The following is a 13,525-nucleotide window of genomic DNA, read 5'->3' on the forward strand; positions in this document are numbered from 1 at the left end:
GAAGCTCAGCCCCGCACAAAGATGGCGCAGAGCCCAGGTTGGGCCAATGGGGAGTGGCGTTGCTCCCGGTTGCCTAGGTAACAGCCAATGGGCTGCGGGAATCGGGTCCAGTGCGGCTGCCCGGGATGGCGGCGTCAAGTGGGGCTGGCACTGGAGGTGGTGGCGGAGAGGCAGGTGGTGGGGCGAGCCCGGCAGAGCGGAGGTCCGGGCCCCTGGAGCCCCGCGTCGGGGCGAGACTGTCATCCCGGAAGGCCGAGCCCAGGTTGGCTGGCAGCGCGGGTGAGGGGGCCGGGAGAGTGTGGTCGGGGAGGAAGGGACCGAGGAGCTCAGCCCGAAATGACAGGCGCTGCGGGAGCGCGGCTCCATCCCGGGGGTTGCTGCCCCGGGGTTCCCAAACCCGGGCCTCCCGTCTCTATCACGGGGTCCGAGGCCCGAGCCCATGGCGTCCGGGATAGAGAGCGGGGTAGGTGGGGGCTGTGTGCAGTGGGGATGGCAGACCTGTGTGAGCAGAAGACCCCGCCCGCACCGGAGAGCAGACCCGGGGTGGAGGGAAGGAGTGGTGCTGGAAGGCCAGAACCGGGTGGGAGAAGGAATGGGGAGGTCGACGAGGAAGTGTTGCCTTGTTGCGGTCTAGGGCTTTGTTTGCTCTGGGTCCGCCTCTTTCACACTTTGGTGGAGAGACGTCCCTCACACACATCGAGGCTTGGGAAATGGGACTCTTAAATCAGTTGATGGTGGCATCCCTACTGTCTAGCGTCTCCAAACTGCTTAGGTACCGGCGGGAGTTACTTGGCTATATTAGAACCCAGCCCAGGTATTTTACTTTCTCATGAAATAGAATAGTATCCTGGCAGTGCCCATCACCCCCAAGATGACCGAGGGGGGTTTTGTTTCATTTTGTTTTGTTTTGACCGTCTTTCTGATGTCAGGATTTTCTTCGCACTTTCTTCAATCTATCTGTCCCACAGTCTTCCTAAGTAAGACCTTTATCTAGTAGCGATACATTTGTTTACTTTTCCAGTTGAAGGAAGAATTATAGTAAAAGAGATTTATAGATTTATAACAAAGACAGTTATTTTAAGCTCACTTAAAATACTTTAAAAAGAACATTTGACTTTTTGTTATAGGTCCCTTACAAGCCTGACCTTTGTTCATCAAAGCCTTCATTTTCTTCTCATTAGGATTCTAAAAGCCTAAGAGCTGCTTTCCTTGTAACTGAAAGAACTTTGGCAAGACTGTCATACCCTGGGGAGGGTGGCTTTAGGGGAACAATATAAAGTTATATGTGGATAGTTAAGGTGGATGCCTCCAAAAATATTCTTAAACTGAAAATCTATTCTCTTTTATGTTAGTTTTTTTTCTTTTTTTTAATTCTCTGGATTTGGACACAGGTTACTGTGGATGCATAAATATGTTTTAACCAGTTTGATATCTGAAATTTTAAAAAAAGACAAATGGAATGGAAACAAAAGATCTCATTCCTTTCTTCGAGTTCTATTTGGAAATGTCTGGGGCAGGAGAAAATAAAGATAGCAAGGATTTAGTATATAGTGCAGACTAATAGTGCATTGGTCTATAGGGACAAAATAGTCATTTTCTTTTAAACAAATGTTTGGATTGATCCTTTGCAACCTATCTGTCAAGAGAGAGAAAGGGTGGGCATCTGTTATGAAGCATGAATCATCTTGGCTTTGTAAGTAGATTCCATATGTATATCTGAAGCCTAAACACCTAGGTCATCTATTTTCTTTAAAAAAGGTTTTGTGAATAACTGATACAAATACTGATTTGCATCCCTTATTAAAGTATTGGGTTTTTTTAGTCTACATCAGCACTGGCTATACTTTATTAAACTAGATTTGTCTCAATGACCATGGTTACTGATAAAGTTGTTTTTTGGGTCAGTGGCTATACAGCTATTAAGTAACATGGTTAATTACATAATCATAAATGGAGAAACCTGACTCTGACTCAGGTGGTGACAATATCAATTATTTGGACACATGTAGAAGTTTCAAGTCAAGCGTGTTCAACCATGGCCTAAGATGCGTGGAGTGTACATGTGTTTCCTTTAATTAGCACTTCTAATTGTGTTCTTAGGAATGGATATCATTTTGACAAGCAACTATTGAAGTTTGCTATATCTCCCTAGAACAAAAAGGAATGGGAATTTGTAGTATGTGCTTTTGAAAACAAATGCAAGAGGATGGTGGCAGGGTTAAGCTGAGAGATGATGCTCCTGTTACAATTGCTGTATAACCAATTACCCCAAACTTAACTGCTTGAAATAACCATATGATGCTCACAGATTCTGTGAGTCAGGAATTGGGAGAGAGCATCATGGGGATGCTCTGCTCCATGATACTTCAGCTGGGGTGCGGGCTCAGTGGCTGGGGGCTGGAATCATCCTGAAAGCTCCTTCACTCACTGCTGGTGCATGGGCTGGGGGGATTCAGAGATGAGGACTGCCAACTGAAAGCACCAACACATGTGACTTTTTATGTGGCTCAGCCTCCTCTGAACATGGCAGCCTCAGGATAATCAGACTATGTGGTAGCTCAGGTCTCCAAGCTCAAGTTTACCAGTGAGCAAGAGGAAAATTGCATCACCTTTTATGATCTCACCTCAGAACACACCATCACTTCCATCATGTTCTATTGGTTGAAGCAATCGCAAGCCTGGCCAGATTCATAGGTGAGGAGTTAGACACTGCTTTTTGATGGGGCAGTGGCAAGGTCAAATTGTAGAAGAATGTGTAAGACAGGAGATATGATCGCAGATGTCTTTGGAAAATACAGTCTACTCTATTCAGTAATGAGAAGCTAATCTTTCAAGTTTCATTCGCTTCTTTGAAATAATTGGGATATACTGCCCAAGAGCTAACAGTATACCAAAAGAGTGGCTAGGTTTACAGCTGGAAGGGCTGGCTAGTACTTGGTCCCTAGACAGTCCTCAAATTGGAGAAAAACTGTTCCCTTTCTTTAAGTTCCTTCTACTGGTGGGATGCCACGATTTGGAAGTTTCACATAACCTTGAGAAAAAGTAAACATATAAGAGGCCGAGCCCCTGTGTAGTCAGTCTCACTCTTCAAATTGCACTGCAGTAACTCCTTCCAAAAGTTTGAATGACAAGTTAGTCAGCTGCTGCTGGACATTTAAAGGAAATGTCCTTATTATCTTTCTGTAGAAATAATGATTTTGTGTTTATGTGTCAGAATGCTTATTTAGTTGTAAGATTTAGTAGAAGATGTAACCATTCATATTCTGACTTGTTTTGAAGGAAAGAAATAGTTCAGATTTGTACCATAAGCTGACTTTTAGTTCTCTGATATAATTTGTTCTGGGAAGAGCTGATGGTGACCTCTAAGCTATCAACATGCCTATCTGAACTGGAAAGAGTTTTCCTCTGCGTTTTTGATGGAAAACTGCTTCTCTCCCTCTCATTAATGTTGTATTTGCAATGGAGTCATGTTGACCTCTACCCCAGGCATACTCTGATGCTGGGGTAATGATAAGAGGCTCAAGAGCCTGAAATTAGATGCTACCCTTGTGGAACATTGATGGGACAGAGATGGCACACAAGGTACCAGCATTACCTCACTGAGAAAATAGCCCCCAGAAGTATTGAGGGGCATTAAGACAAGAAAATGACCCTTGTCTTGGAATATCTTCTGCAATGGGAGGCACCCTGAACATGGAGCTCCTCAGTAACTAGAAAAGTGAGAAAATCCCTGGTGGACCTATAGGAGTGACTCCAAACATCACCAAAAGAGCTTCCACAAAGCTGGCCTTCATTATGAGGGTAGAAATGAATGTCTCTCCATATTTGGGTGAGAGCACAGGGCTTCTGCTCTGTTCAGGCTAGGCTGTTTTTACATCAGACCATTTCTGAGCTTTCAGCATCTGTATCAAAATCATGACATAGGTCAAAATTAGAATATCCCATAGGGTGCTGACAAAGAACACATGAGTGGCTGTAATTTACTTTTCCTCTACTTAGTACTTACCTCATTAGTCAAAATGGCTGATTTTTTTTTTTTCAAAATGTTATTTGAATTTGTAAGGAAACAGAAAGGATCCTGAATACCCAAAGCAACTTTGAGAAAGAACAACAAAGCTGGAAGTATCATACTCTCTGATTTCAAACTATGCTACAAAGCTACAGTAATCAAAATAGTATGGTACTGGCACAAAACAGGCACATAGATCAACAGAATAGAATAGAGAGTACAGAAATCAACCCACACTTAAATGGGCAATTAGTCTACCACAAAGAAAGCAAGAATATACAATGAGGAAAAGACAAACTCTTCAATAAATGGTGTTGGGGAAACTGGACAGTTACATGCAAGCAAAAGAATCAGATTGGACTGCTTTCTCATACCATATACAAACAAACAAACAAACCCTCAAAATGGAGTAAAGATTTAAATATATCATGACACCATAAAACTCCTGGAAGAAAATGTAGGCAGTATACTCTTTGACGTTGGTCTTAGCAATATTTTTTTGGATATGTCTCCTCAGTCAAGGGAAACAAAAGCAAAAATAAACAAATGGGACTTAAGTCAACCTAAAAAGCTTTTGCACAGTGAAGGAAACTGTCAACAAAATGAAAAGGCCACCTGCTAAATGGAAGAAGATATTTGCAAATGATGTGTTTGATAAAGGGTTAACATCCAAAATATGCAAAGAACTTGTAAAACTCAACATCAGAAAATCAAACAACTTGATTTAAAAATGGGCAGAGGACCTGAATAGACATTTTTCCAAAGAAGATATACAGATGGCCAACAGGCACATGAAAAGATGCTCAGCATCACTAACCATCAGGGAAATGCACATCAAAATCACAGTGAGATATCACCTCACACCTGTCAGAATGACTGTTATAAAAAGACAACAAGTTACAGGTGTTGGGGAGAATGTGGAGAAAAGGGAACCCTTGTGCACTGTTGATGGGAATGTAAATTGGTGCAGCTACTATGTGAATCAGTATTGTGTTCCTCAAAAAATTAAAAACAGAACTACCATATGATCTAGCACTTCCACTCCTGGGTATTTATCTGAAGAAAATGAAAACACTAATTAGAAAAGATATATGCACCCCTATGTTCATTGCAGCATTGTTTATAATAGTCAAAATATGGAAGCAGTCTAAGTGTCCATCGATAGGTGAATGGATGGGACTTCCCTGGTGGCTCAGTGGCTAAGAATCTGCCTGCCAGGGCAGGGGACACAAGTTCAATCCCTGGTCTGGGAAGATCCCACATGCTGTGGTGCAACTAAGCCCACGTGCCACGACTGCTGGGCCTGCGCTTTGGAGGCTGTGAGCCACAACTACTGAGCCCATGTGCCTAGAGCCCGTGCTCCTCAACAAGAGAAGCCAATGCAATGAGAAGCCCATGTGCCACAACTAGAGAAAGACCACACACAGCAACGAAGAACCAACACAGCCATAAATAAATAAATAAGTGAAATGTTAAAAATAAAATTATTTTTTAAATATATGAATGGGTAAAGATGTGTTGTATATATATATATACATATATATATGAATATAAATATATTCCATTGTGTGTGTGTGTATGTATGGATACACACACACACACACACACACACAATACTCAGCCATAAAGAAGGAAAAGAATGAAATCTTGCCATTTGTGACAATATGGATGGACCTAGAGGGTATTATGTGAAATGAAATAAATCAGATAAAGACAAATGCCATATGGTTTCACTTATACATGGAGTCTAAAAAAAATGAATAAGCATAACAAGACAGAAACAGAGTCATAGATACAGAGAACAAACAGGTTGTTGCCAGAGGGGAGGGGATGGAGGGATGAGAGAAATCAGTGAGGGAGGTTAAGAGGTACAAACTTGCAGTTACAAAAAAAAAACCAAACAAACAAAAGGAAAGAAAGAGGGAAATAGGGATTGCATTTTAAAAAATATGTCAAATGATTCTATTTGGCTCTGTTTATATTTAATGATGTTTTGGGTATCTTAACTCCCTTCTTATAGGATATCCTTGAATATAAACATTCTTTTACCACTCATATGAAGCTACACCTAGCCAGTCTCCAAATGTTATCGGGTTGTTTTTGTTTATTCTATGATATATCTGTAATAATCATTTCTGCTCCCATTACCCTGTTATCTCCCTAGTTCAGGCCTTATGATCTCATGCCTGGGTATATCAGTTAGCTTTTGCTAGGTGTGTTATTACACACCATCCCCAAAACATAGTAGCTAAAACAACCATTTCTTTAGTCCATGATTCTGTGGTTTGGTAATCTGGGGCTGAGCTCAGGAGGGCAGCTCTTCTAGTCTGACCTCACCCATGCATCTGTGGTCAGCTGGGAACAGCCGTTCCACGTGACTAGCCTGGGCTTATTCACGTGGAGGCAGAATAGTTCCAGGTGCAGTAAGAGAGCAACTCCCCAAAACAAGTGCGTTTCAAACCTCTGTTACATCACCTTTGCTGATGTTCCCTTAGCCAAAGCAAGTCAGATAACCCACCCAGATCCAACGGGTGGAGGAATAAATAAGCTGCTTCCTAATGGAGGATCTGCCACATCACGTTGCAGGGACGTGGATGGAGGGCGGATACTTTGTGCCCATTTGTACACTCGTCTAAATGATCACATCTGCCTTGGAGCTTCTTTGGCTGTAGACTTTCACTGTTCCAACCCATCCTGCTTCCTTCTGCCACATTTTCCTTAGACTTTGCTTTCATATTTCGTATTACAACCCCCGGAGGTTTCTTCTTTTCCCCACCTTATCAGCTATCAACCCTTCTGCCTAGCTTTCAAAGGTCTCCTTAAGCTGGCCTGACCCTAAAAGCAGAGCACATGGCACAGGGGAGGCATGGGCACGAGGTCATCATCCTCATTGTTCACCAAGTAGTTTTTAACCTCTTTGGGGCTTCTGTTTTCTCCAAATGTTTCTCTCTCCAAAATAAGGGAGTTCAGATTAAATCTGAGAAGTTCTTTTCAGATTTAAGATTTCGGCTGGGTGTACGTCAATGAATTTATTTCCTGTTACTCCCTAAATAAACCTTCAACTCTAGGAAGACCCGGCTTCCTATTTCCCACCGCACATGTGTTTATGTTGCTCTCTGTGCTTTCATTCCCCGTGTTTTCTTAGCCTGGACTTGCCCTTTGCGTTCTTCAACTGCTTGTTTTAAATTCTGCCCATCCCTTGTCTTGTAATCTCTGCCATTCACTTTGGCACTTAATTATTATGTTCTCTCTCATATTATTAAGTATTTCAATTGTTAGTCTTATCAACTAGATTATAAACTCACTGAGGGACAAGACTATATTGTATACATTAACTAAGCACATAGTAGATATCAAGCAAATATTTACAGATTAATCCTAAATTTCCATCTCAGGTCTTAGAAAATTAGAACTGACTTCCCTGGCAGTCCAGTGGTTAAGACTCCGCTCTTCAAATGCAGGGGGTGCAGGTTCAATCACTGGTTGGGGAACTAAGATCCCACATTCTGTGGGGCCAGAAAAATAAAAATAAACTTCAAAAAAAATTTGTTTAGGAAAAAAAGTTAGACCTGGCTGAAAACTTTTGAGACAGGTAGGAGGATAAGACTGCTTGGGCAGAGGTGGTGATGGTGGTGGTGGTGGTGGTGGTGGTTGAAGAGGGGGGTGATTTTTGTTAAATGTACTCAGGGTAGTTTATACTTACCAAGCTGGTAGCCTTTAGAAGGTATCTATAAAATTGCTTTACAGGCCCTTCCTCCAGCCATCCTGTGACACTGGTTCTCCTCTGCTTATTTCTTGCAGTTTTCATCCTTCTGTAAGCTGTCACCATGACCCTGACGAAAGGTTCCTTCACCTACTCCAGTGGGGAGGAATATCGTGGCGAGTGGAAGGAGGGTGAGAGGCCCCGTGGGGAGCATCCACTGGTGAACACGACTTTGATTGGCTGAAGGACAAATGCATCAGGATATATAAGCCAACTTTATGAGTCTTCATTTCTAAGTCCGGGATTTGATCCAAATAGTGCCTTTCCTTTATTCAATTTTAGGATTATAAATAAAGGAATTGGAAAATGCTATTGTTACTCCAACCTCCAGAAATAAGTTAAATCTTCCCACTTCTAAATTCAAAGTGTTTTAACACTCTTTTATCTTTTTTTTTTTTTTTTTTGGCCACTCCTTGTGGCTTGTGGGGTCTTAATTCCCCAACCAGGGATTGAACCTGGGCCCACATCAGTGAAAGCGCCAAGTCCTAACCACTGAACCACCAGGGAACTCTCAATGCTCTTTTATCCTTTAGTAGTATTATTTGGAAATTGTTTTTATAAATGCTAACATACTCAGCAGAGCAAAATGAATTACTTTTAGTGCCTATAAATTGGAAAGTATGGATTCATTGCACTGACTTGATTCTAGTGAATCTTAAGACGTTAAGGAAGAAATTAGGGCAGACACTTAAGAGCAGATGACATTCACTGCCTTGAATTTCCTGTGAGAGCTCATTACATTTGGAAGTATCTATTCATAGGAATGGCAGAATTCCTCAGAGCCTGACCCCGCACAGGAAGCAGTTTAATGATGTTCAGTTTGGAAACAGTCTGGCCACTTAAAAGTCTCATGGGTCCAATCCTAGCAAGCCAGGAACTGCCCGGAGGAGACTTGACTCTTTATAGCTGTGCCAGTGAAGAGCAGTTCACACTGTTTCTAGACGCCTCATTCTCTTCATGGTAGATCCCTACAGCTAATGAATTCTTAAGCCTTGAGAGGAGAAACTGTGCACATGCATGTGACCTTGCCTCCCGTACATCCCCAGCCTTTTCTACTGCCTCCCAAACACCTGCTGTCCCCTTTAACATGACCTTTTAGAGGAGAGTCTTCTTGAGGCTCTACCTGAGTCTCTATCCACCAACAGAACTCCCTTGTACCCTGAAAGGCACTGCTGCTTCTCCAGTATCTTGCTCTGTTGTCTGGTCAGTTCAGTGGGTAAGCACAGCCCTATTAGTGGAGCAAAGCTCAAATCAGTGTTGCCAGTCAGCTGTTAGGTTTGCCCAGCAGCTTCATGGTGTCAGAGAGTACTTTAATTTTTTTCTCAGAGTGGCAAGGCAGTTTAGTGTTGAGCGCTCCCAAGGCAGGCTGCTGGCAGTGTTTGCTGTCTTGCTGTACCACTTAGTTGGTCTGTGATCTTGAGTGAGCTTTTTAGCTTCTCCTTGCCTTGGTTTCTGCATCTGTTAATGGGAATAATAATAGTATTGGGCCTACCCCCTAAGGTTATTGTGAGGATTAAATAAACTGATAAATATAAAGTGCTTAGAAGAGTGCCTGGCACATAGTGAAGGCCCTGTAAACATTAGCTATTGTGATTTTTGTTAAAAAGACTTTTTTTTAACTATTGTGGTGTATTTATTTATTTATTTATTTATTTATTTATTTATTTATTTTATTGGCTGTGTTGGGTCATTTTTGCTGTGTGCGGGCTTTCTTTAGTTGCGGTGAGTGGGGGCTACTCATTGTGGTGCGCAGGGCTCCTCATTGCCTTGGCTTCTCTTGTTGCGGAGCGTGGGCTCTAGGCGCGTGGGCTTCAGTAGTTGCAGCACATGGGCTCAATAGTTGTAGCCCACGGGCTCTAAAGCACAGGCTCAGTAGTTGTAGCGCACGGGCTTAGTTGCTCGCGGCTTGTGGGATCTTCCTGGAGCAGGGCTCAAACCTGTGTCTCCTGCGTTGGCAGGCGGATTCTTAACCACTGCGCCACCTAGGAAGCCCCCTATTGTGGTTTTAAAAAATATTTATTTATTTAGGCTGTATCAGATCTTAGTTGCAGCACGTGGGATCTTCATTGCAGCATGCAGCATCCTCTGCTGTGTCAAGGGAGCTCCTTGTTGCAGCACACGGGCTTCTCTCTAGTTGTGGCGTGCAGGCTCCAGAGCACGTGGGCTCTGTAGTTGTGGCACACAGCCTCTCTAGTTGTGGCCCGCATGCTCAGTAGTTGTGGCGTTTGGGCTTAGTTGCCCCGTGGCATGTGAGATCTTAATTCCCCAAGCAGGGATCAAACTCATGTCTCCTGCATTGAAAGGCAGATTCTTAACCACTGGACCACCAGGAAAGTCCCAGCTATCGTGATTTTTAAGTGCTGTCTTATCTTCATGCTTGGAGACACCTGCTCCAAATCTGGTGGTTGTGACTTAAGAAGGGAAGATCCTAGGAGCCAGGTTATTACTCTGGGTAATGGTTCTCTGCCCTGCTAATGTGGCTGCTTCTTTTCTTTCCTTTGTGGGTGGGGTGATGTAAGGCAAGGGATGTTAGACCATGAGAGGGGACCCTGAAGCTGCCCCATCCCAACCTGACAACTGTCTTCTCTTTGCTCAGGCCGCAGACATGGTTTTGGTCAACTGATGTTTGCAGATGGTGGCACCTACCTGGGCCATTTTGAGAATGGGCTCTTTAATGGCTTTGGGGTACTGACCTTCTCAGATGGCTCAAGGTGGGTACTGGGTCATTCCTTTCTCAGCCTTAAACTAGGGAAGGGAAGTTCTGATCTAAAAGGGATAGTGAGAAACATTTGGTCAAACCTGAGCTTGTCCCCGGCCCTCTGAAAACAGGCAAGGAGTAGTGTTTGTTCTCTTATTGGTTACTTTATAAATACATCTAAAATTTGAAATGGCAAGAAGGTCAGTGATGTCCCAGCCCACCACTGTCCTCTTAGGTTGTTTCCTTGAGATTAGGGCCTCGTATCATACACACCCTCTGACCCTTCTCTGCTGGGTGGGAGTGGGGTGGGTGGGCTTGGGGGGAGCTCTGGAAGAGTGGAATCAGCTTTGCTCCTTGGCATTCAAAAACCACACCTTTGGTGTTGTCAGCTGCCTGACTCAGTTATCCTGAAGGCTGACATCTCGTGTTTCTGCAGGTATGAGGGGGAGTTTGCCCAGGGCAAGTTCAACGGTGTCGGAGTCTTCATTCGACACGACAACATGACCTTTGAGGGGGAATTTAAAAACGGCAGAGTGGATGGTTTGGGTAAGTTGTGGCCCAGCAGGACTGGTGACTGAGGTGAGCATAAATGGGTGGAAGGACACCTTTGCAGCTTTAATCCTTCTGTGGATGTCCAGCCATGCATAGTGACTGGGCGCCGATGCCGGGTCATTGGATGCACTCATATTGCACCCGAGAGCTGCAAGCTTTTCTCGCCCTCGGCCTCTACGATGCAAGCTGACCTCCGAGCCACTGACGCCACCGTCACACCCATATTTTCTCTGTCCCCCTCAAAGGCCTGCTGACTTTCCCTGATGGTTCTCACGGAATACCCCGCAATGAAGGTCTGTTCGAGAACAACAAGCTTTTGCGGCGTGAGAAGTGCTCAGCGGTGGTGCAGCGAGCCCAGAGCGCCTCCAAGTCAGCCCGGAGCCTCACTGCTTGACGTGGCGCTGCGCCCAGCTGACAGCAACGCCCCGCCGCCCGCTCGGGTGAACAAAAGAACCCGATGCGAGAGGACATGACAGTGACCATGGAGCAGAAGCCCCGGGGAGGGGCCCCGTGACCTGCCGGGCAGGGCTTCGGTCACAGGAGGTCTGTGGCTCGGGCCACTAGGCCCTGCAGCAGTGGTTACCTGGTGTGCCCTTCCCTTCTTTCGCTCGTTGGTACTCCCTGTCCCTAACACCATGGGTCACCCGGTGCAGACCTGCTGCTGCCTTCTGCTTCATTTTCTTCCAGGTGAAGCAGAGTCTCTTCCTTCTGCCTCCATTTGGGGCAGATGATCCCAGCCCCAGATTAGGGCCCGTGCTCTGTGCTGCCCTGGAAAAATACGGAAAACGATAGGGGTGGCTTAGACAGTACAGCGATCCTGTGAAAGTCAAGGCCGCAGCTTTTCTGTATGTTGCTTTACCCCTGTATTCAATTCTGGTTGGCATCATGGCCCCAGGCCTTCCGCTTTGTCCGACCAGACTGGTCCTTGTGTCTGCTTGTTGCCCCTGTGAAGGGGTCAGTGAAGTGCTGTTTCCCTCTCCCTTGATTTTACAAGCTGTCTTCTTTACCGGAATTCTAGCAGACAATTTGTGCTCCTCTCTCCTTCCTTAGACATCCTAAAGGATCCCTTTAGTCAGAAAGAAACCCATGTGAACAGTCATCTTATAACTTGTATTTATAACTTACTCCAGGGCAAGGGCAGGCATCCCTGGGTCACATCAGGCCCTGTCCTGGAGTGAACTGAATCCTTAAGGATGACTTGGGCGGACACAGCTTCTTCCTAGTGGACCAGTAGGTCAGACCCACCTCAGCCCCTTGGGGTTCAGGTAGAATTGGGCCCGTCTTGGGATGGCAATGCACTGAAAGACTGTTTGGTTCACTGTAACTGTTCCACCGTGAGCCTTGGCCACCAGGCCTAGGGATCCGATCTTGATCGATTGGATCCCTGCACCGTTCATCACAGAGGCCTCCAGTTACCCTGTGACCCAGACATGCCCCACCCCGTCCCCAGCTCCTTATCCTCACACTGAATGTCTCCTCAACAGCAGATTGTGGTGGAACTTATAGCCGTGTGCCTCTATTTATTCTCTGAATTGTACTGTAGAAACAAGTGTTTATGAGGAATAAACAAATCACCAAAACTGCCTAGACTTAGTTTTCTTGACTCTTTTGCTGTAAATCCTTACGAATACTGACGCATTTGTTGCTTCTAAAAGTTAATCTGACCCTTTTGTTGCTTCTAGATGGGGGCTTGTAGATGGGGGCTTGAAACCGACACGGCACGCTTTACTACAAAATACCATCTAATTCTGCAATGTAGGAACATTAAAAAAACAACAACAACAAAACAGGTAGGCGCAGGTTGCCCAAACTACTAAGTGGCAGAGCTGGGTGGGACTTGTATCTGGGACTTTTGGACTCCAGCGCATGTCCCACTGTACTCCTCCTCACCGTGAATGTCAGGGTGCCCAAGCCCTGAGACCCATTATTGTCACACCTGCTGGGTTACCTCAGGCAAGTCTTTCTCTGCACATTCACCTGCCATGCTAACCCTTTCACATGCATGATCTTATAAGCCCTGAGAGGAAGGTACCATTATTATCCCTGTATTACAGATGAGGTTCAGGACAGTTAAATAATTTTCTAAGGTCCTGCAGACACTAAGGCACAAATCCAAGAACTTAAATCCCAGAGGCTGAGCTCTTTACCAGTACACTAGCATGCCTCCCTAGCCCTAACTTTTTGCCCCGTCCCTAAACCTGATTCTCCTCTGAGCCCAGATCTTCCGGAAGTTGCCTGTGAGAAGAGAGGTGCTAAGTGCCAAGCTTCAGGGCCAGCCAGATACCCAGTTTCTGCTGAGGACTGATAACTTTTATATTCTCTCCTTTAGCCCGTGCCCTAAACAAGGATCTGTTTACCTTTCTTTTTAATGAGAGTAGTTTTTAAAAATTTCACCTCAGGGGGCTTCCTAGGTGGCGCAGTGGTTAAGAATCCGCCTGCCAATGCAGGGGACATGGGTTCGATCCCTGCTGCAGGAAGATCCCACATGCCATGGAGCAACTAA

At 44.9% G+C, this 13,525-nt stretch overlaps 1 protein-coding gene across 3 annotated transcripts; it reads left to right on the forward strand.

Moving 5' to 3' along the window:
- Positions 1-104: 104 nt before the first annotated feature.
- Positions 105-12,609, forward strand: MORN4 (MORN repeat containing 4). Of its 3 annotated transcripts, none has more exons than XM_057737360.1 (5): positions 107-262; positions 7,811-7,903; positions 10,369-10,483; positions 10,907-11,016; positions 11,268-12,609. In XM_057737360.1, the coding sequence occupies exons 2-5, from the start codon at positions 7,837-7,839 to the stop codon at positions 11,414-11,416; spliced, it is 441 nt and encodes a 146-aa protein (XP_057593343.1). In that variant the 5' UTR covers positions 107-262; positions 7,811-7,836; the 3' UTR covers positions 11,417-12,609. The 3 variants fall into 3 exon arrangements, with proteins under 3 accessions (XP_057593342.1, XP_057593343.1, XP_057593344.1); XM_057737361.1 differs by having other exon boundaries at positions 124-279; XM_057737359.1 differs by lacking the exon at positions 10,369-10,483 and having other exon boundaries at positions 105-262.
- The last annotated feature ends 916 nt before the right edge of the window (positions 12,610-13,525 follow it).

This window comes from Hippopotamus amphibius, chromosome 5, assembly GCF_030028045.1.
Source record: "Hippopotamus amphibius kiboko isolate mHipAmp2 chromosome 5, mHipAmp2.hap2, whole genome shotgun sequence".
Lineage (NCBI taxonomy): Eukaryota > Metazoa > Chordata > Mammalia > Artiodactyla > Hippopotamidae > Hippopotamus > Hippopotamus amphibius.

Bases quoted from the DNA above. Each gene is read 5' to 3' on its own strand.
- MORN4 (XM_057737359.1), top strand. From the start codon at position 126: ATGGCGGCGTCAAGTGGGGCTGGCACTGGAGGTGGTGGCGGAGAGGCA. The intron at 263-7,810 runs GTTGGCTGGCAG...TATTTCTTGCAG, and splicing joins TCCCGGAAGGCCGAGCCCAG to TTTTCATCCTTCTGTAAGCT. The intron at 11,017-11,267 runs GTAAGTTGTGGC...TCCCCCTCAAAG, and splicing joins CGGCAGAGTGGATGGTTTGG to GCCTGCTGACTTTCCCTGAT.